The sequence below is a fragment of the Anolis carolinensis genome, chromosome 2, assembly GCF_035594765.1.
Source record: "Anolis carolinensis isolate JA03-04 chromosome 2, rAnoCar3.1.pri, whole genome shotgun sequence".
Taxonomy (NCBI): Eukaryota; Metazoa; Chordata; class Lepidosauria; order Squamata; family Dactyloidae; genus Anolis; species Anolis carolinensis.
In genome coordinates, this window is record NC_085842.1 from 189,875,281 (window position 1) to 189,896,018 (window position 20,738).

The 20,738-nt window shown below is 42.2% G+C and overlaps 1 protein-coding gene across 12 annotated transcripts in view; it reads right to left on the reverse strand.

Annotated features, from left to right (window-relative positions):
- Positions 1 to 3,856: 3,856 nt before the first annotated feature.
- The window catches only part of postn (periostin), an 83,496-nt gene continuing 66,614 nt past the window's right edge, over positions 3,857 to 20,738 (reverse strand). For 4 of the 12 annotated variants that reach the window (XM_008103843.3, XM_008103839.3, XM_016991168.2 and 1 more), the window contains 4 exons: positions 18,307 to 18,387; positions 14,959 to 15,045; positions 13,961 to 14,002; positions 3,857 to 4,325 (listed from right to left, as the gene is read on the reverse strand). In XM_008103843.3, coding sequence (XP_008102050.1) covers positions 4,255 to 4,325; positions 13,961 to 14,002; positions 14,959 to 15,045; positions 18,307 to 18,387 — 281 coding nt within the window. In that variant the 3' untranslated portion in view covers positions 3,857 to 4,254. The remainder of the gene's footprint in view (positions 4,326 to 13,960; positions 14,003 to 14,958; positions 15,046 to 18,306; positions 18,388 to 20,738) is intronic. The other 8 variants (XM_062971375.1, XM_062971376.1, XM_008103842.3 and 5 more) reach the window with 3 other exon arrangements.

Consider the following 20,738-nt stretch of genomic DNA (forward strand, 5'->3'; position numbering starts at 1 on the left):
ACTTGGATATTTTGCATTTAGAACTAATTTTGGTAGCATTCGCTGAAGCAGTGCTTTTAGGAATAGTACTTTAGCAACGGTAGAAAAGGATGTCTCTTTGTTTTGGATTTTAGGACACTTTTTAAATCAACATATCTGCCATAAAGCCCACTTGCATCAATATAATCTATTACAGGGAACTCTGTGACATATTCCAAAGCATTATAATTAGAGTCCTTGATGAGTATTTACTTGAACTATTTTGCCTCATAGTGACTCATTGAATTAGGAATGGGCAGTGAAACATACTAACACCTTCCCATGACTGCAGATAGTTGACTGGAAAGCTGCATTTCATGGAACCTTATCAACCAATACTGATGTCACTGGGGAAACACACTTTGTAAACCATTAGCAAATATAATTCCTTTGAATAATAATGGCTGCAATCTGATATGGGTCAGTGTATCATACATTGAGATAGACTCAGTTTCTGAGTCTCTTTGAACATGATTCTGAATGGATCCTATTAGATGATGGCTGTCCCATTCTGTCAGCAACCAATTGGAACCTATCTGAAAAATGTGACAGAAATTGCGTAAGTGCACACAAGCTTCTAATCATGTTTTTTTATTTAATATGTTTCTGAGGTGCTGTTTAGTAAAACCAGTACGTATCCCATCAGCTGAAATCTCATGAAAATGATAGTTCGAGATTTTCAGGCTACATGACTGCACAATATCATAATTTTTTTTAAAAAAAGTTATGTGGGGAGGCATTCTAATGGATTGGGAAGAGCCAACCTTCTGTGGTGTGATGAGTCTAAGTGGAGCAGTTTTAAAATGTAAGAACTGGATGTGATGGGGTAAGTATGCATCTTGTCTGAATACAGTATACATCCAGTCCTTAAAAAAATGGGATGCACACTGATATAAATGGAGTATATCCCAATGTGATACAGTCCTAGGTCCACACTCTTCTAGGCTTAATTACCCCATTTAATTTCTTAATTACTGAACAATCTTTGAGTCTCCCAACATGGCCATTCCATGCTTTGAGGGCAGGTGCAGAGAAATCCCTTATTATGTACCCATAGCCAGACATAAAACATTTGTGTTAACACTAAGAACCCTGGGTAATCTTGGAAGACCTCAATGCAGCAATTATTATTACAGTAGAGTCTCACTTACATAAACGGGCCGGCAGAACGTTGGATAAGTGAATATGTTGGATAATAAGGAGGGATTAAGGAAAAGCCTATTAAACATCAAATTAGGTATGATTTTATAAATTAAGCACCAAAACATCATGTTATACAACAAATTTGACAGAAAAAGTAGTTCAGTATGCAGTAATGCTATGTAGTAATTACTGTATTTACGAATTTAGCACCAAAATATCACAATGTTTTGAAATCATTGACTACAAAAATGTGTTGGATAATCCAGAACGTTGGATAAGTGAGACTCTACTGTATTATTATTATTATTATTATTATTATTATTATTATTACAATGGCCCAGAATTGTACCATTTTCAGTTCCATTTTTGATGGACCCTCCTATTCTGTTTTCCAGAAGAATCCAGAAATTGGGGGGAGGGGGTGTCTTAGAATAATAGAATCAAAGAATAGTAGAGTTGGAAGAGACCTCATGGGCCATTCAGTCCAACCCCCTGCTAAGAAGCAGGAAATCGCATTCAAAGCACCCCTGACAGATGGCCATCGAACCTCTGTTTAAAAGCCTCCAAAGAAGGAGCCTCCACCACAGTCCGGGAGAGAGAGTTCCACTGCCGAACAGCCCTCACAGTGAGGAAGTTCTTCCTGATGTTCAGGCGGAATCTCCTTTCCTGTAGTTTGAAGCCATTGTTCCGCGTCCTAGTCTGCAGGGCAGCAGAAAACAAGCTTGCTCCCTCCTCCCTATGACTCCCCCTCACATATTTGTACATGGCTATCATGTCTCCTCTCAGCCTTCTCTTTTGCAGGCTAAACATGCCCAGTTCTTTAAGCCGCTCCTCATAGGGCTTGTTCTCCAGACCCTTAATCATTTTGGTCGCCCTCCTCTGGACGCTTTCCAGCTTGTCAACATCTCCCTTCAACTGCGGTGCCCAAAATTGGACACAGTATTCCAGGTGTGGTCTGACCAAGGCAGAATAGAGGGGGAGCATGACTTCCCTGGATCTAGACACTATACTCCTATTGATGCAGGCCAGAATCCCGTTGGCTTTTTTAGCTGCCGCATCACATTGTTGCCTCATGTTTAACTTGTTGTCCACGAGGACTCCAATATCTTTTTCGCACACACTGCTGTCAAGCCAGGCATCCCCCATTCTGTATCTTTGCTTTCCATTTTTTCTGCCGAAGTGAAGTATCTTGCATTTGTCCCTGTTGAACTTCATTTTGTTAGTTTCGGCCCATCTCTCTAGTCTGTCAGGGGAAAAAAGAAGAGGAGGAGCCACTACTGCCAGATTTGCGAGGCCATTCACATGCCCCATCGCCCCTATTAACTGAAAGACTGCTTTTGATACATTCCATTTGAGGCTTTGGCTGGGTCCTGCCCAGTCTCTTTTCAGTGATCCAGCTGCCAGATGCTGAATTTTTGAAAATCTCAAATCACCAAATGGAATTCTGCACACCTCTATTATTTAGCATCAGGACATAAGGGACATAGCTGCTACTGCAATCCTGCCCACTTTCCAGAAAGCACTGAATGGACATGTAGACGGTTGCAGAGGCTGTTCTGTTGGGGATCTGAGGAAGAAGGACGAAAATACTAATCCCTGCAGCAACCCAGAAAGAGCATTGGACAAAGGAAAGAAACAAACACGTGCCTAGCAAAATTCCACACATTATTTCTCTTTCAATTAACTTGGCAATTTGTACACTGTTTGTACATTATGAACTACATATTATATATTACAATTTACAGCATTATCATTTAGCAAATTTTAATGAATATTTGTTTCAGAATAGAAATATAAAGGCACATCCTAATTTATTTTGACAAAACATTGTAGAATTAAGGCATCTTTGTGTACTTATGCTATTCTCCTCACAAATACCCTTGCATAGTTGACAGAGAAATATTGTGTAAGCAAATAAACAAGTTATAAAAATGCAATTTACAAACATACCCACATTAGTAATTGAAAATACCAAAGCATCTTTGACACAAATTGATATATTTCTTCTGAACCAAAGCAATTTTGTATACATTTTAATGGTCCATGAGGAATTTAACATTATGTAATCCTTATGATTATTTTCTGTACATAAATGAAAAACTGAGGGTAACTTTATTTTGCTGTTTTATATTATGTAATGAATAGACTCACTAGATCAAATAGAGTTGCATATGTTTGTTGTTACAGAACCTCTGTTGATTTCAATGCACATTTCATAATTCAGAGAATTTCAGCCAGAGAAGCAAATCCACAGACAACACAACAAATGACAAAAAGATGTTCTTTGAATGGAACTGATTTCGTTCCACTGAAGTGAGAATCACTTAGCTTTTTAATTCAGATTCTTCAGAACCTTATAGATCAGTCTTTATCAGACTTACAATTTCAACCAGGGGAAGTGGTGTAACCACAAGAACTTTTAAAATGAGTTTCTACTGAAAGGCCTAAGTCAAAGCTAGAGAGCACCTGGCGAATCAATGAAATTCACCAAAGTTTTCAGCAACTTTCCACTTATTCAGTGAACCAGCTCTAGATATCAACCATCATTTTTTATGCGTGTGTTTTAATTTTGAACTTGCAAATAATTGAGGAACTCCTGAAATTTGGATAATTTTTGAGGAATAAAAACAGGAGAATTTAGTAGGTTCACTGGCAAGTACTTTCATACAGTGATGAAAACAAAGATGCTATGCCAGTGGTTTAATATCCATTTATTGAAGGTAATGTTGTCTGTGCCATAATGACACTTAAATAGGTCATACAAAGATAATCCTCAAATAGTTTTGACGATCTTGATTTACATAAAGAAATGATAGTGTTAGCCTCACATAGTTTACATGCTATGTCTTATAATCAGATGGGATTATATTTAATTTATACATTTCCGATTAATAAAAAAATGATACATTCAGAGTTAATCCCTGCTCATTAAGCGTACTTTTAGGAAGCGCTTCCTATTACATGTTCTCCCATGTGATTATATGGGGTACAGGTTGAAATGCCCAATTGTTAATGAGACCGTGTGGTTCAAAAAATGTTTTTTCTGGTGAAATAAGATCGTCCCTTGTGACTGCTGATTATTGTTTCAGTTCTTCAGTTCTCTTTCTGTGGATTCTGCTTTTTTGCACCAGGACGGACAAGCCGTGTTCTTCTCCGTGGTGATCCTGTTGACCCAACCCAAAATTATTAAAGTTAAAAATGTTCCAAATTAATTCATTACAAATTTTAATATCTTCTCCGCAAATCAATAAATATGGGAAAGTTCAGGAAAGTTCAGGAATGCAGTGGCTGATGGTGGGGGTTCTGGGAATAGTTATTTATCAAGCTCTGCAGAGCATCAAATTTCCAGTCCCCTAGCTCAACTGATTCTTTCCTAGAGATGATACTCCCTCATTTTAGTCGTCATGGATCAGAAGAACTAAATTTTCTTCTGTGACAATCTTCTTAGAATGTTATTTCATTATATAATGGATGTTCAATCCAGCATATACAAAATCTGCATTTAGTGGAAGAACATTTCATATATCTCTGACATAAAACATTTTTTCCTGTGAATACCAGTTAACGCCAAACTTTGGAAGTCACCAGTAACCAGAGCTTGGGGAAATTACTGTTTGCATGACAACTTCCACAGTTGCACAGTCTGCAGCTTACTGTGGCGGGGGAATTGGGTTATTGTTCAAAATGTAATGCCTCCAAGCTGTATATATAAATAATTAATTACTTGTAGCTACTGTATAGATTTGTGCACAAGACAATTTTTTGGCAAAATATCAATCCCCAAAAAGGTCAATTTATTCTCAGTGGTGGACACACTCTTTTATCTCTACCATTTAGTGTACTTGAAGTGGAGCAGAGAGGCAAGATGATTTTGAATTCTGCTCCTGTCTTCTGGAGTACTAGCTATCCCTTCCAATTTGGTGTAATCTGCAAACTTGATGATCATGCCTTCTAACTTTTCATCTAAGTCATTAATAAAGATGTTGAACAGAACTGGGCCCAGGATGGAACCCATGGCACTCTACTCACTTCTTTCTAGGATGAAGAGGAAGCATTGGTGAGCACCTCTTGGTTCATTCACTTAATCAATTACAGATTCACCTAACCATAGTTTTGCCTAGCTCACATTTGGCAGGTTTGTTTGCCAGAAGGTCATGGGGGACCTTGTTGGAGGCCTTACTGAAATCCAGATATGCTAAATCCATGGCATTCCCTGTGTCTACTCAGCTTGTAACTCTGTCAAAAAAAAAAAAACCAGATTAGTCTGGCATGACTTTTTTTTTTGATAAATCCGTTAATTATGAGTGATGACCGCATTTGTTTTTAAGTGTTTGCAGACCGCTTCCTTAATTATCTTTTCCAGAATCTTGCCCGGTATCGATGTGAGGCTGACCAGATGGTAATTGTTTGGGTCATCCTTATTTCCCTTCTTGAAGATAGGACAACATTTGCCCACCTCCAATCTGCTGGAAATTGTCCTGTTCTCAAAGAACTCTAACAGATTATTGCCAGTGGTTCCAAAATGACTTCCACTAGTTCCTTCAAAACTCTTGGATGTTGTTGATCTGGCACTGGGGACTTGAATTTGTTTAGAGTGGCCAGGTATTTCTGGACAAGTTGTTTCCCTATTTGGGGTTGGATTTTCCTCTAATCCTTCATCGACTTCATGTTGCTGAGATTGAGGACAGCTTTCTTTGTGTGAGAAGACCGAGGCAAAGAAGGCATTAAGTAGTTCTTCCTTTTTCCTATTCCCTGTCAGCATTACCCCATCTTCTCCTCACAGAGGCCCTATCACATCCTTGCTCTTTCTTTTTCTACCGACGTATGTGCAAAGAAGCCTTTATTATTTTTAATGTCCCTGCACTTAAGCCTTGCAACAGGAGTTATTTGTTTGAATTCTTCTTTTGTGATTTCTCCCTTTTTCCACTTCTTGTGCATGTCTCTTTTGAGTCTTAGCCCAGTTAGAAGTTCTTTGGACATTCATTCTGGTTTCTTTGCACTTGTCTTGTTTTTTCTCTTTGTTGGTACTGTTTGCAATTGCGCCTTGAGTATTTCACTCTTGAAAAACTCCTGTCCATCCTTAACTCCTTTGTCTTTTAGTATTGCCATCCACTGAATGCTATTTCTTTCATTTTTTGGAAGTCAGCTCTCCTAAATTCCAGAATGTGATTTTGTCTTGTCTTCGTTTTGGGTTTTTTTTGAGCCGACCCAGGATTTTATCATAGTATATTTATTGTATGTTGACCCATGACTTGTTTTATTGTTGATCAATTGTTTTATTGTGATGTTTTTATATTGTTTGTGACCTGGGCTTGGCCCCATGTAAGCCACCCTGAGTCCCTTCGGGGAGATGGGACGGGGTATAAAAATAAAATTATTATTATTATTATTATTATTATTATTATTATTATTATTATTATTATTAGTTTTGGCCTTCCTTTGTATGGCAAACTGCAGGAGCACATGGTCACTTGCCACTAAGAATCTGACCACTTCGATTGCACTGACCTTATTTATTTATTTATTTACCCTATTTATACCCCTTTCTCTATTCTGATGGGGACTCAAGGTGGCTAACATATGGCAATTATTCAATGCCTTGGCACATACTAAATAAGCTTAAATAGATCAATTAAAATTAATACATATTAATATTTAAAAACATTACATTCAATATTAAAATCACATCTTCCAAACTTGTAGTCTGAGGCCATTCCGTAATCATTGCACATGTACCAAACCCTTGTCTCCTCTACCTTCCGAACTATAAAATTGTCTGCAAAGCAAGAGAAAATTTTGTTGGGCTTTGCACTCTTGGCCAAGTTTGTTTTCCAGCAAATATCGGGATAGTTGAACTCGCCCATGACTACTATATCTCTTCTTTGTGCCTGCTTGGTCAACAGTTGACAAAAGGCTTCATTGAGTTCTTCATCCTGGCTCGGTGGTTTGTAGTAGACACCCATGACAAGACCTTTTTGAGTCCAAGTTCCATTGATTCTTATCCAGATGCTTTCAAGCTGGTTTCCCAGATTGCAGTCTTGCATCTCATCTGCGGCATAACTGTTTTTCACTTTTAAGGCTACATTCCAGTGATAGGAGTCATCCCACCAGGCTTCAATGATGCCTATGATATTGTAAATGTGGAGTTCATCTTGTTTATTTCCCATGCTCTGTGCATAAGTGAAAAGACACAAAAGCCCCTGGGATCTTCCCCTGAGCTGTTTATTTGGGGTTACTGTGCTCTCACTGCTTGGTCCTTATTGTGTTTTCTGAGCCTGTTATTGACCTGTACTATTTTTCTGGCCTTTGCAGTCTGCGTCTTACAATGGGGATGAGGGATGAAAAGACCACCTGTACATTACCCTGCTTTAGCTTTGTTCTGAGAGCTCATAAATTGTTTGTGAACTTTTGAAAAGTATGCCAAGCAGTGTAATTTGTTCCTACATGAAGCAACAAGAAATTGCTGTTGTTTTTCTATTAGCAAAGAAAGTGTAATAGCGGGCTGTGTGATGTGGAAGTCCATCTTTGACATTTGGCAGGAAAGAATGTTGCCCTGCTGCTGCTCCTGGAGAAGTTACAGGGCCGGGTCAGTGGGGGATATCTTTTTGGTAATTTTTTTAAGGGAGATTTTATTTCTAGAAAGAGAAGAAATTCCTAAAAATCAGGGGATGACCCAAATGTTATGAAACTTGGTGGGCCAGCAGTGGTAGATGTGTCCTCCAACAGTGGCCATTTTCATCACAATAGCCCTAAAAATGACAGGGAGCTCATGAAGTCCTCCCTCATTGCCGCAAATGGACCAGATCTAGACGTATTTTTCAGCTACGGACAGAAAACGGGATGCACACAAAAATGGATCTGCAGGTCACCTGAAATCCAGATAGCAGAAATGGCTCAAAGTTCAGTTGAAATACACAAGTCTAGTAAGGAGCACAAAGCTTAAGCAGTCAGTCTCTATTAAAAATGGCCACTGCTTCTCTGTCAGAACCCTGCTACTAGAGCCTGGATGTGGCTCTGAGTTTCAGGGTCACTGACATTGATAAGACACCTGCGGCTCAGGACTCGGAGAAGAAACGGCTGCTGGACTTGGCGGGGAATTTGCGCGGGGTTTTACTGAGCGGGAAGAGACTTTTCAAATGAGGGGAGGGTATATAAAGGATGGTTGGCCGGAGCCTCCCATTCTTGGCTTTTTTGATGTTCATGTTTCCTACAGTAAAAGTTTCTGGTGATATCACAGAGAGTCTCGTGTGTTCATTCAGGAGCGGCTGTGGTGAGCTGACACTAAGCCAAGAATACGGACACCATCCCGCTGTAGCGGTGAGGTGTAACATGCAAGTGGAGGATGAAGAGCTCTTGGGCGCAGGAGGAGGAAGGTCGGAAAGGGCCACTCCCGAGCCGGACGCTGAGTTCCACCAGCTGGCGGCCCTGGCGTCATCCACCGCTTATGCCCAGCCAAATGGGGTAACCCAGAGGCGTGGAGTGGTGCGGGGAGACAGCACCGGAGGAGAGGAAGGTTCACCTTCCCCAGGCCCACAAAGGATGGTGTTTCTGGAGGAGAGGATGTCGGCGATGGAGACCACCCTGGCAGTGATGTCGAGGGCGATGGAGCGCCTGGCGTTTTTGGCGGAGCCAGAGAGAGGAAGGGAACTTCGGGCTGGCTCAATGTGGGACGTGAGCGTGGGAAGCGGCCAGGGCTTTGCAGACCTCCCAGCACCGAAGGGAAGGGAAATGCGAAAGGAGCCCGGCGCCCGGCCCAAGACCCAACCAAGCCTGACGCAGGTGGAGGAGAGTGACGACGAAGGGGAAAAACCTCCGAGAATCCCAGCTACGCTCCCAGCTGAGACCCTGGTGCCCCTGGCGAATGCCGGGCGTGGCACAGGGCCAAGAGAAGCAGCAGCGGGGCCCACTGGTCCGCAAGGGGGCTTGCGACGGGCGGAGGATTGGGGATTGCCACCACAGGGACCCCTACCAAGACGAGAGGAACTAAGGATCGAGTTTGGGGGAGAGTCCTCTGAACTGGATTTTTTCCTGACCACGGTGAGGGGCTATATGGAGGACAATGCTCACACTTTTAGAACGGAATCCAGCCGGATACGGGCCATTGGTGCAGTGTTGAAGAGGGGAGCGGCTAGCTGGTACGTTCAGCTGCACGCGCGGCGCGACCCATGTCTGGGGTCACTCCGACGCTTTATGGGGGCCCTGGAGACCCGTTTCCGAGATCCACTGGAACAGATCCGGGCGAGGGAGAAGTTGAAGACCGTCTCCCAGGGGCAGAGGTCGGTATCTGAGTATGCGGAGGAGTTCCAATGCCTCGCCGAAAAGGTGCCGGAATGGTCTGCAGTAACAAAGATAGAACTCTTCAAAGAGGGTCTCAGGCGGGAGATCCTCTCCTGGGCGGTGCATCGTGATGAGCCTGACACACTGCGCGGATGGATTCAGCTGGCGGGGCGCGTCGAGACATCGCTGGCCCAGGCGAGGAGGCACCGAGGAGGGCTACAGCAGCGGCCGCAGATGAAAGAGGGGAGCCGGAAGGAGGGATCAGCCCCAGCCGGGAGGAGAGCGGAGCCGACAGGGAACGTGAGCGCCAGCAGGAGTGGCTGCTTTGTGTGCGGCCGGTTGGGCCACAGAGCTGCCGAGTGCTGGCAGAGAAAAGGGGAAAGCGGAGGCCTGCCCAAACCAAGAGCCGTGGCAGGAAAACGCGCCGAGGAAGAAACACCGATGAGGCACCATTCGGGGGGGTTGGTAAGTCAGGACAAAGCTATGATAGTGGTCCCCATTCAGCTTGAAAATGGCAGCAAACAAGCAACCTGCAAAGCGTTTGTGGATTGTGGATGTTCCAGGAACATCATCTCCCCTGAATTAGCCGAGGGATTGGGATGCGAAAGAACGAACCTAGAATCCCCAATAGCTTTTTCGCAGTTGGACGGATCCACAGCATCGGGATCGTTAGCTAAGTACAGTGCCGAAGATGTAAAGTGTAAGATAGGGAGTTGGGAAGGAAAGGTGTCATTTGTGATATCACAAATAGCCAGCTATAATGTTATACTAGGCATGCCGTGGCTGGGGCAGGCCAACCCGCAAATCAACTGGGAGGATAAGAGCATGATCTTCAGGATGAATTTGGAAGAAGGGAGCCAGGAAGGGGAGAGGGAGCCAGGGAAAAGGGGGGAGGAAGACTCTATCAGAATAGCAGATCTGGCAGATAAATTACCCCCAGAGTATCGGGATTTTGTGGACGTGTTTGATGAGAAGGAAGCAGACAATTTCCCACCGAAGCGGAGAGTTGAAGTGAAAATAGAGCTAGTCCCAGGAGCAGAGCTTCCCAAGGCAAAAATATACCCGATGTCCGCTAGGGAAAAGGAGGAACTGAGAAAATACATTGATAAAAACCTAGCGAGGGGTTTCATAGAGCCTTCAAATTCCCCTTTAGGGGCGCCTGTGTTGTTCAGGCGGAAAAAGGACCAAACGCTGAGGCTCTGCATTGACTACAGGGGCCTAAATGCAATCAGTACTGTAAATAAATACCCCCTACCCTTAGTGAAGGACTTGATCGCCCAGTTATCGGAAGGACAGATATTCACTAAATTGGACTTAATTGAGGCCTACCATAAATTGCAGATCAAACCAGAGGACAGGTGGAAGACGGCCTTCTCCTGCGCATTCGGATTATTCAATTATCGTGTGCTCCCCTTCGGTTTGTGCGGGGGAGGGGCCGCGTTCATGCAATTAATCAACGAAGTATTGCATCCATTGTTGTACAAGGGAGTCTTTATTTTTTTAGATGACATATTGATAATGTCTCGGACTAAGGAGCAACACGTAGAACTAGTCAGGGAAGTCCTACAAAAGTTGAGGGAAGCGAAACTGTATGCGAAGCTTGCCAAGTGCGAGTTCAATAAAGACCAGATAGACTTTCTGGGGTATAGGATTTCCTCCCAGGGAGTGGCGATGGACCCTGCGAAGGTGGAAGACGTGAGGGGGTGGGAAGCCCCCAAAACACGGAAGCAGCTGCAATCCTTCCTAGGGTTCGCAAACTTCTATAGAACATTTATCAAGGACTTTGCGCGCCTCACTTTGCCATTAACGGATTTGTTAAAAACTAAAGGCAGGGGAGAAACAGCCAAAGTGAAGGCCCCAGGGGCCAAACTGACATGGACAATAGAATGCCAGGAAGCTTTCGAAGCCCTTAAAAAGCGTTTTACTGAGGAACCTGTCCTACAGCACCCTGATATGTCTAAGGCCTTTGTATTACATTGCGATGCGTCAGACCGGGCATATGGGGCAGTTCTGCTGCAGAAAGACGAGGGGGGGAACCTGAAGCCATGTGGCTATCTGTCAAAAAAGTTTAGCGATACAGAAAAAAACTGGCCGATTTGGGAGAGAGAAGCCTTAGCGATTCTAAAAGCACTAGAGTGCTGGAGACACTTTCTGGAAGGAAGTGGAACACCGTTTGAGGTGTGGACTGATCATAGAAATTTACAGTATCTAAGATCCCCTCGTAAACTATCAGCGAAGCAAATTAGATGGGCCCAATATTTCAGCCGTTTTGATTTCAGACTCAGATTCTTCCAGGGGAAACATAACATACTCGCTGACGCTCTCTCTCGGATGCCTCAGCACGGGGGAGGAATTCAGGAATCTGAAGGGAGCCTGTTCCTAGATAAGCAGTGGGGCCTGGCAGTACTAACTCGAGCACAAGCGGCCAAAGAAAACAAACGTACTGCCATTTCCACGGGGGGAGGAGAAATATGGGAGGAAGAGTTGAAGCGAGCGTATGGAATGGACAAATGGTTACAAACTAACAAAGAAAAGGGAGAATTGTGTGGGGATTTGGTGTTTGTAAATAAGAAATTGTATATTCCTGAATGTTTAAGACGAGAAATGTTAAGGAAGTGCCACGATAACAAGGGTGCGGGTCATCTAGGCCCCACCAGGACTATTAAACTGTTGGCCAAACAATGCTGGTGGCCCGGAATGAGGAAAGACGCCAGGGGGTACGTCACGCAGTGTGAATTATGCGCAAAGGGAAAAACACCACCGGGGAAGCCCCAGGGGCTATTGCAGAAGGTGGTGGAGCCCATGAGGCCATGGGAATGCGTGGCCATGGATTTTGTAGGCGAACTACCCCCCAGCAGAGGCCACAGATACATTTGGACAATATTGGACCTATTCTCAAAACAGGCACACTTTGTGGCCCTGCCAAAACTCCCCTCAGCTGAAAAACTTGCTGATTTGTATGTGAAGCATGTATATCGCCTACATGGGTGTCCCGACAAAATAATTAGCGACCGGGGAGTCCAATTTACGGCAAAATTTTGGGGAAAATTCTTACAGCTGTTAGGAGCAGAAAGGAACCTGAGCTCGGCTTTTCATCCCGCAACCAACGGGGGGGTCGAACGTACCCAACAGACACTGTGCCAATTCTTGAGGATGTACACCAATTATAGACAGGACGATTGGGCGGACCTTCTACCGTTTGCTGAGATGGCTTTTAACGGGGCCGTACATTCGGCCACAGGTCGTGCCCCATTCGAAATAGTATACGGACAGGAGGTGGCACCTTTCCCCAGGCTACCCGAGTGGAAGGAAGGAGAGGGCCAGACCGACAAGGAATGGCCGGCCAAAATTAAGCAAGGGTGGCAGACCGTGGTGGAGGCATTGCGGGAAACACAAAAGAAGTACAAGCTCTTTGCAGATCGTAGGCGCCGAGAGGGGGACAAATTGGGCGAAGGGGATCTGGTTTGGCTGAGCACAAAAAACCTGAAATTGGGGTTCCCATCTAAAAAATTGGCTCCACGCTATATAGGGCCGTTCAGGGTAGCAAAAAGAATAAACGAAGTGACCTATGAGCTGAGGCTACCTAAGGACCTAGGAAAGGTACACCCGGTATTCCATTGCAGCCTGTTAAAAAAGTATAAAGGAACTCTGGACAGCGGAGAACAATAGTTGTGTTTAATCTTTTCCTTCCAGGACGAAGGGGAGGAGGACGCCATGTCAGAACCCTGCTACTAGAGCCTGGATGTGGCTCTGAGTTTCAGGGTCACTGACATTGATAAGACACCTGCGGCTCAGGACTCGGAGAAGAAACGGCTGCTGGACTTGGCGGGGAATTTGCGCGGGGTTTTACTGAGCGGGAAGAGACTTTTCAAATGAGGGGGAGGGTATATAAAGGATGGTTGGCCGGAGCCTCCCATTCTTGGCTTTTTTGATGTTCATGTTTCCTACAGTAAAAGTTTCTGGTGATATCACAGAGAGTCTCGTGTGTTCATTCAGGAGCGGCTGTGGTGAGCTGACACTTCTCTGCTCCAGCTCATGCACCCATACTGGTGGATGTGTTATATTCTCTAGACTTCCCCACATTGCTGCAGAACATCACTTGAGTGGAAATAGAGGGTAATGGGATGGGAGCACTTCTCGCCTCTGCTTTTTGTACCTGTCTGCACACTGTGTCTGAAAAAGAGACAGCTCCCTTTTTTGCTCTTCTCTCCCCATGTTTTTCCAGGCTACATTCTCATTCTTTTCCTCTTATTTATATTCCCTTCCCTTTCTGCATTACAGATGCAGAAATTTAAAATCATCAATGTAATGTACACTTCTCAGTTAAATAGAGCCTCTCCTTCTCTTTAACTCTTCATAAGTACCTTTGAAAAGAAAGGAAAATTGGTTGCTACGTGTGCTTAGATTTTACCCTTGACTTATCCATGGATCTTAGCAAAATCCATAACTTTGGTCTCCTTAACTTATGCATAAGAGTAGAAATTATCTTAAAGAACAAATGTAACATATACACCCTTCTTACCTTGCGTCCTTCTAGATGTTTGTACTCTCCTTACAGGTGTTTCTTTAAAAAAAAAACATTATTTATTATAAGGGTTTGTTGCAGACAATAAACACTCATGCTAACATTTTTTTTTGTAATTAAATTATTTCTTAAAGTTGACTTTTCAGTACATTGAGGTTATAACTATATAAATGCACATATTTTACCAGTTCTAGGATAATGGTGTTAGTGTATCTTATTCAATAGAGACGAAATGCAATTCTAAAATACTACTTAACTGACTTGATGGCCCATAATCACCTTCCAACTCCCTGAGTTTATGACTCTGTGTTCATATTGGCCAGAGAACCACCAGTCTAACCTCAACTGTAAAACATGTCTGCTTGTGACTTATAATAAATGAAATGTAAGTAGTTGTGTCATAACCATTCTATTACATACTTCCAGGTCATACAGAATGTTGGCTACAAGGTCAACACATGCCCCCCACCCCAACCTTTCTCTTCTTCCAATTTTATAATTCTAGAAAAGGGTTCTAGTCCAAGAAAGAAGAAAATGTGAAAAAACAGTTGACATTTTATGTCTTCTTCCTCCTCCTCTTCTTCTTCTTCTTCTTCTTCTTCTTCTTATTATTATTATTATTATTAACACCCTGATTTATGTCTCCTAAAAGAGACTCGAATCAGCTTAACATAAAAGCAATAGCTGATGTCCATTATCCATAGAGAAAGATACAAGAAATAATTGACAAGTCTGCACTTATTGTTTGCATTGGAATTGAAATTGTCATTTTTGAAATATACTGATCATGATCAATCAAGAATTTCAGCTGTGACATGATATCTACAGCAAGAATTGTTACCATCTAATAAATATAACACAGATTTTCAAGCTGGACATGTAACTAGGCAGGAAACTGTAGCAAGGGGATTTGGCCTTAAAAAATTCCATGAAAATAATCATAAAGCTTTATCGAGAACAACCATTGGCTATGTGGTTGGTTTCATAGAACTAACCTTCTAGATGAATTTTCTTTATTTCTGTCTCAACAACCTTTGGCTCTCCCTGAATTACTTTAGTAACCTTGGTGTACTCAGATCCAGCTATGATAAACATTAAAAACAACAATCAATTAAGAAGCAGATAGCATTTTGACAGAAAAACAATCCAGACCATGTATATCCCTAAAACAACTAAGGCTGGATACAGCTGCATTATAAGAACTGACTGTTCTGTGACATCATCTGTTTTAGGGATAGAAGCTATGCACTGTCATCTCCTGCCATATCCCACAAAATGTACAAAAGGACTTGCACATCTGTACATTCAAATCATGACCATTTCGGGGTTCTATGTCACAACTTGCAAACAGCTTGCTGTGTTGCCTTGGGCAAGGGTAACATTTCCTCTATGGGCTTGTGGCATTTTCAGTTGGAAAGGGGGGAAATCTGGATGAAGTCCAAAATGCCAGTGAGCCAATAATAGCAACCTCTAAATATTTTGAGGTGTGTGTGTCTGCACCAGTGCATGTGTGTGTATCACACATGCACACATTACACTGATTCTGAAACAACTGCATTGGCTACCAATAGAACATTGGATCTCTTACAAGATACTGGTCCTAACATTTAAAGCTCGAAATGGCCAAGGACCATTATATCTTAGGGACCGCCTCATTCCTTTTATTCATCAGTGGTCACCTCGATCCTCCCAGGAAAATCTCCTATACGTACCGGGCCCTAGGGAGGTACACCTGGAAGCTACAAGGCGTAGAGCCTTTTTGACCTATGCTCCAATTCTGTGGAACTCATTGCCTCCATATGTTAGAGCAATGTCGGAGTTGCAACCTTTTGTAAAAGTGCTCAAGACTTGGCTGTTTGGTTGTGCATTTAAGTAAATCAGATCTAATTTGCCAAATAGTCACTGTTGAATGTTTTTATGTTGAATGTTTTTATATTGTGGAATGATATTTTAAATTGTAAGTCGCTCGGAGCACTCTGGTGGAGAGCGACTAATTAAGAAATAAAGTGAAGTGAAGTGAAGTGAAGATAAGGGCATGTGATGGCAGTCTGTGGGAAAGGGTCTAGAACAGTGGTTTCCTAACCTTTGCTCCTACAGGTATTTTGGACTTTAGCTCCCACAATTCCTAACAGCTAGAAAGCCAGAGGACCAAAGACGGAGAACCACTGATCTAGAAAAATTAAAGTGGGGTGAGAAAACTAAGCATCAACAATGGAGGCAGTGCAATTGATAGGCTGACTCACCGAGTCCAAAATAAATAAAGCAAAACAACCGAGTACATTACAAAGTAAACAAGGTAAACATAAGTTGTCAAATCATTCAATGAGGTAAGATTTCTACTTCCTGACAACAAATATGCCAAAAAGTTGTGGTCTCTGTTACGATAATTCTTTCTTGGTTTCTTTATATCCAGACAATGTTTTTGTTGTGCAGTCAACAACCACAAAGCCTTAGCCTTTGCATAGAAAAATGATCTTTTGTAGAAAATACTATTTTCTTAATAGTTTGCTCCACAGTGTTGCTTTTTCACAAATAAGATGCCATATAGGAATGGCTGTGGCTGGAACATTAGTTTGAGCTCTGCAAATGCATTCCAGACTATGGTTGAAACCTGGGCTTCCATATTTAGGTCTGAGTACCTGTGCAAGAATTGTAACTCAATCCTTCCTTATTCCCTATTTATTCCTGTACTACTGTTTTCTGCACTAATATCCCTATACAAGACTTTCAGATGTTAGTAACATCATTCATTCATTCCTGATGAAGAATTTGAAATGATGCACTGCCAGAATCAAGTTTTCCACAACTGGCCAATGTAATGGCATGAAAATTGATGCCTTTCAGTACTTTTTATTTGTGATCTTTGTGATCTCCTTTCTCCAGGTTCTTTATACAATTCTTATGCACGACTCCCACTGCCCCCACCCCAATTCCTGATTAATTCTGCCTGATATTTCAAGATCTGGCTCAATGAAGAGCCAGTTGACTATGATTGATATTGCAATCTTCCGAATTTGCCACTTAGTTAATCATAGCAAAACTAAAGTGGATTCGTTTCATTTGGAGCAACAAAAACATCTGTAGCTTGAAGTTTACAAGGCGTGTCTTTGATAAACTTAGCCAAATATTTTTTTCTTCCTCTCATTATGTATGCCAAATAATTTTGACCTACAAGGATGGATAAAAGATAAAAATTTTAGGCATTACATTTTCAAAAGTTGTACTAGAGGCTTTTTGTGGTATTTCTTGCTGAAGAGTAGACTGTTAAGGTGAAGATGAACAACACAATTCCTGGAACACAGTGTATTCATTATATATGATTTATTAGACTAAGATGCTTTTGGCCAACAAGAGCTGGCAACTCTGCAGCTCATGACAGAATCCTCGCATTGCAAGCACAAGTGGCTGGGTCTGGACACAAAGTCACATAGACTGAAGTAAGTATAAGGACATTGGATGGGTGGTCACTACAGCAGTTTTTTTTTGTTAAGCTTTTGAGTTAGAAGCCAACTGAAAGGTCTTTTGGCCATGGGACAACACTTGCAACTGTTATTATGCTAATCTGGTCTGCCTTTGTACGTGTTTTCATGATGCTACACATAATCATTCTCTGCTTGGTTTCCCATCAGCATTTCTCAGTTACACCCAGTCCCTGCTCCAAACAACAGTTTTCATGATATTCCTATGTCACATCTGCTAATAACATATGCTACTGCCACTGATGTCCTGAGAGTTTGGAAAATTGATAGTGCCAGATTATAATGGTACTACAGTTATTATAAAAAATTTTGAACCTGACAGAATTGGAAACTTCTGACTTTTAACTGAAACAAGTTTACATCAACATGCACCATGCAGCTTAATGATGAATATACTTACTGTAGCATTGAAGATAATAATAAACTTTAATGCAGAGAACCTGTAGACATTTCCAAAGAAGGATGCTAAACATGCCTATATTATGTTATGAGCAATGAACATTTGTTTACAATAAGTAATGTAAAAGATTTGGATATCTTCTTGTATATTTTGTATGTATTTCTTGAAGGTCAATGTTTATTACAGAATACTTGAATCAAAAATAAAATCTTCATTGCTCATGTGAAACTGTTTAAAGACTGAATTAATTTATTATTATTATTATTATTATTATTATTATTATTATTATTACTCAGTGTAGGTTTTGAGAGGTAAACAGAATACTCAAAGATCAGTTTTTCATACACATTAATTTTTGCTCTATATGATTTTGCTCAATAAGATCAGTCTTTAAAAAGTTAAGCGGTTTCTTGTCATTCTCATGAGTTCATTGCAACAAGGTTAGTTGCCTTGCACTCACTAACCTCCCTGGAGGAATCTTTTGATTTCTTCATCTTCAAGCAAATGACCATCACCTTCAATGAGTTTGGTCACCTTGGTAACCTCTGAGAGGACACACGTTTATGGCATGACATTGATTTGTGTCAGACATTGAGAAATTTCAATTGCAGCATATTTAAAAAGCATATTTTATAAATGATACATATTTTGCAATAATAAGCATAATGCCAAACATCTGATGTTTTCAGGAAAAGAAAGCAATGGTTGCCATGTGCCACTAGTGTACAGCATATATTGACTTGAACAAAAATTAAAGTATCATTGAGGTATACATTATTGAGGTAACTCCATCTATACCAGGCATGTGCAAACTTTTTAACTTGGGGGCCACATGGTGGGCCGGAGCGAGGTGGGTGAGCCAGGCGGGGAGGGAGGAAGGAGGCCGGGGGGGGGGGGGTTGGTGCGGTGGTGGGGGTGGGTGGGAGAGAGTTTCACACATGGCAGCTCATCAGCACTAGCAGAGCATCTGCCTGACCTGCATCTTGGTCTCCACTGACACGGGACATGCAGCTGCCTAGAGCTCTCATTCCCTTCCCTCCTGCTCCTGCTGCTCTTCTTTCCGAGGGGGAACTTGCCCTTGAGGAAGGTGGTGGCGGTAGGGAAGAAGGAAGAGGAGATGAAAGAGGAGCTGTCCTGCTCATTGTCAGAGGTAGAAGACTGGAAGAAGGGGAATGTACTGGCTCAACATTCAGGGCGAGCAGTACGGGAGGCGAGGCCAGGACATGGGAGGCGGGGCCAGGTCTGGCCATGCCCCGCCTCCCGCATCGCATGGCCACGCCTCCTGCAGCGCGGGGGGGGGGGCGCAATTTTTACCCCCCGCTTAACATTTAAAATTTTCTCGGGCCGGTCCTGAGGCCAAGGTGTAGGCCAGGTAAAGGCTCTGTCTGGGGCTGGGGCTGCAGCTGTGTGTGACTTCCCTGGTCTCCTCTCAGCATAAGGACGTGGGCAGAGTGCCACATCCTCATGCTTATAGGAAGGTGAAAGGTAGGAAGGCCTGAGAAAAGAGCCCAAAAATCCACCCCCCTCCCCTGGGGCTGGGTTTACCCATACCTGATCTATACTGACCATTCAATGCAGTTAGATAACAAATGCCCACAAAACACATTAAACATGCCCTTAATGTACATCAGTGCTCTGTAATCACCATCCAGACTCAAACTGGTTCCAAAATTTCCTGTGTAATCATTTGCACAACAATACTTTCTGCCCTACAGTGCATCTTGAATACTTTTGCCATGAAGCCTGACTATAGATCACATAAGCATTCACACTGGATGCTTTTTCACGGGAATATTAGAATGTCTAAAAATAGACCTCTCTCTCTGGGCTCTTCAACACAGTCATTTATTTTGGGGCAGGATTTGGATTTAAGAAATCCAGTTCACTTTGGAGTGCCTACACAGGCACCCCTCAAACCTGTTCAAAGATGCCATGGAGGCCCCATCTACACTGCAATATAAAATCCAGATTATCTTCTTTGAACTGGATTATATGACAGTATAGACTCACATAATACAGTTCAAAGCAGATAATCTGGATCATCTGCTTTGATAATCTGGATTATATGGCAGTGTAGATTCAGCCAGAGTTTGTAAAGCTCCACTGATTCCAGATCAAACTGAATCCAGACTTTTTAAAAGCTTTTTCAGTGAAAATCACTAGTTGAAAACAGCAAATTAGTGCTTTAGGTAAAAAATTCTAGCCATTGAAATGCTTTCCTTACAGAAAGAGAGCCATTTGTTTACCTTCACACATGCTCTTAACATGGCTTCCCTCTGTGACTCCCAGAGTTTAACTCTGTCCTGACAAGCATTCCAAATGCTTCTCCTGCTTTCCAACACTGCACTGTTTATACACTGATTGACTTCAGTTCATTTTATGTGTGATGTGAAATTTCCGGTGAGTTTTTTTAAACACTAAGTTTTTGGCTGGATGCCGGTTGGAGGTTGCATTGGGAGGTGTACATTTTGTAGAAACCCCAACCTCAAGCTGGATTCCAGCCAATTTATAGTGCCTGTGTGGTTGGGGCCTTTCTCTTTCTAATCTCCTTGCTCTTAAGACATACAGGTGTGAATCCTGAAAATCATAATTATCTGACTGCCTGGAAATGTTCACAAGTGTATCTGTTTTAAACTCATCATTTTTGGAAGTCTCCTATGTTCCCACTATGTGGGAAAGGCAATTCATAAATTAAATAGATAGATACATACATTTCAAATACTTATAAAATGTATCTAATATTTATCATTCATGCAACATTAACATTAATCAAATTGCATAATACTTACAGTAATACACATGTGTATATTGCTGACCAACATGCTCAAATCGACATTCCTACAAACTCAGCAAGTAACCAAGAGTTCTCTTGCATATACACTATTCCTTTCACACA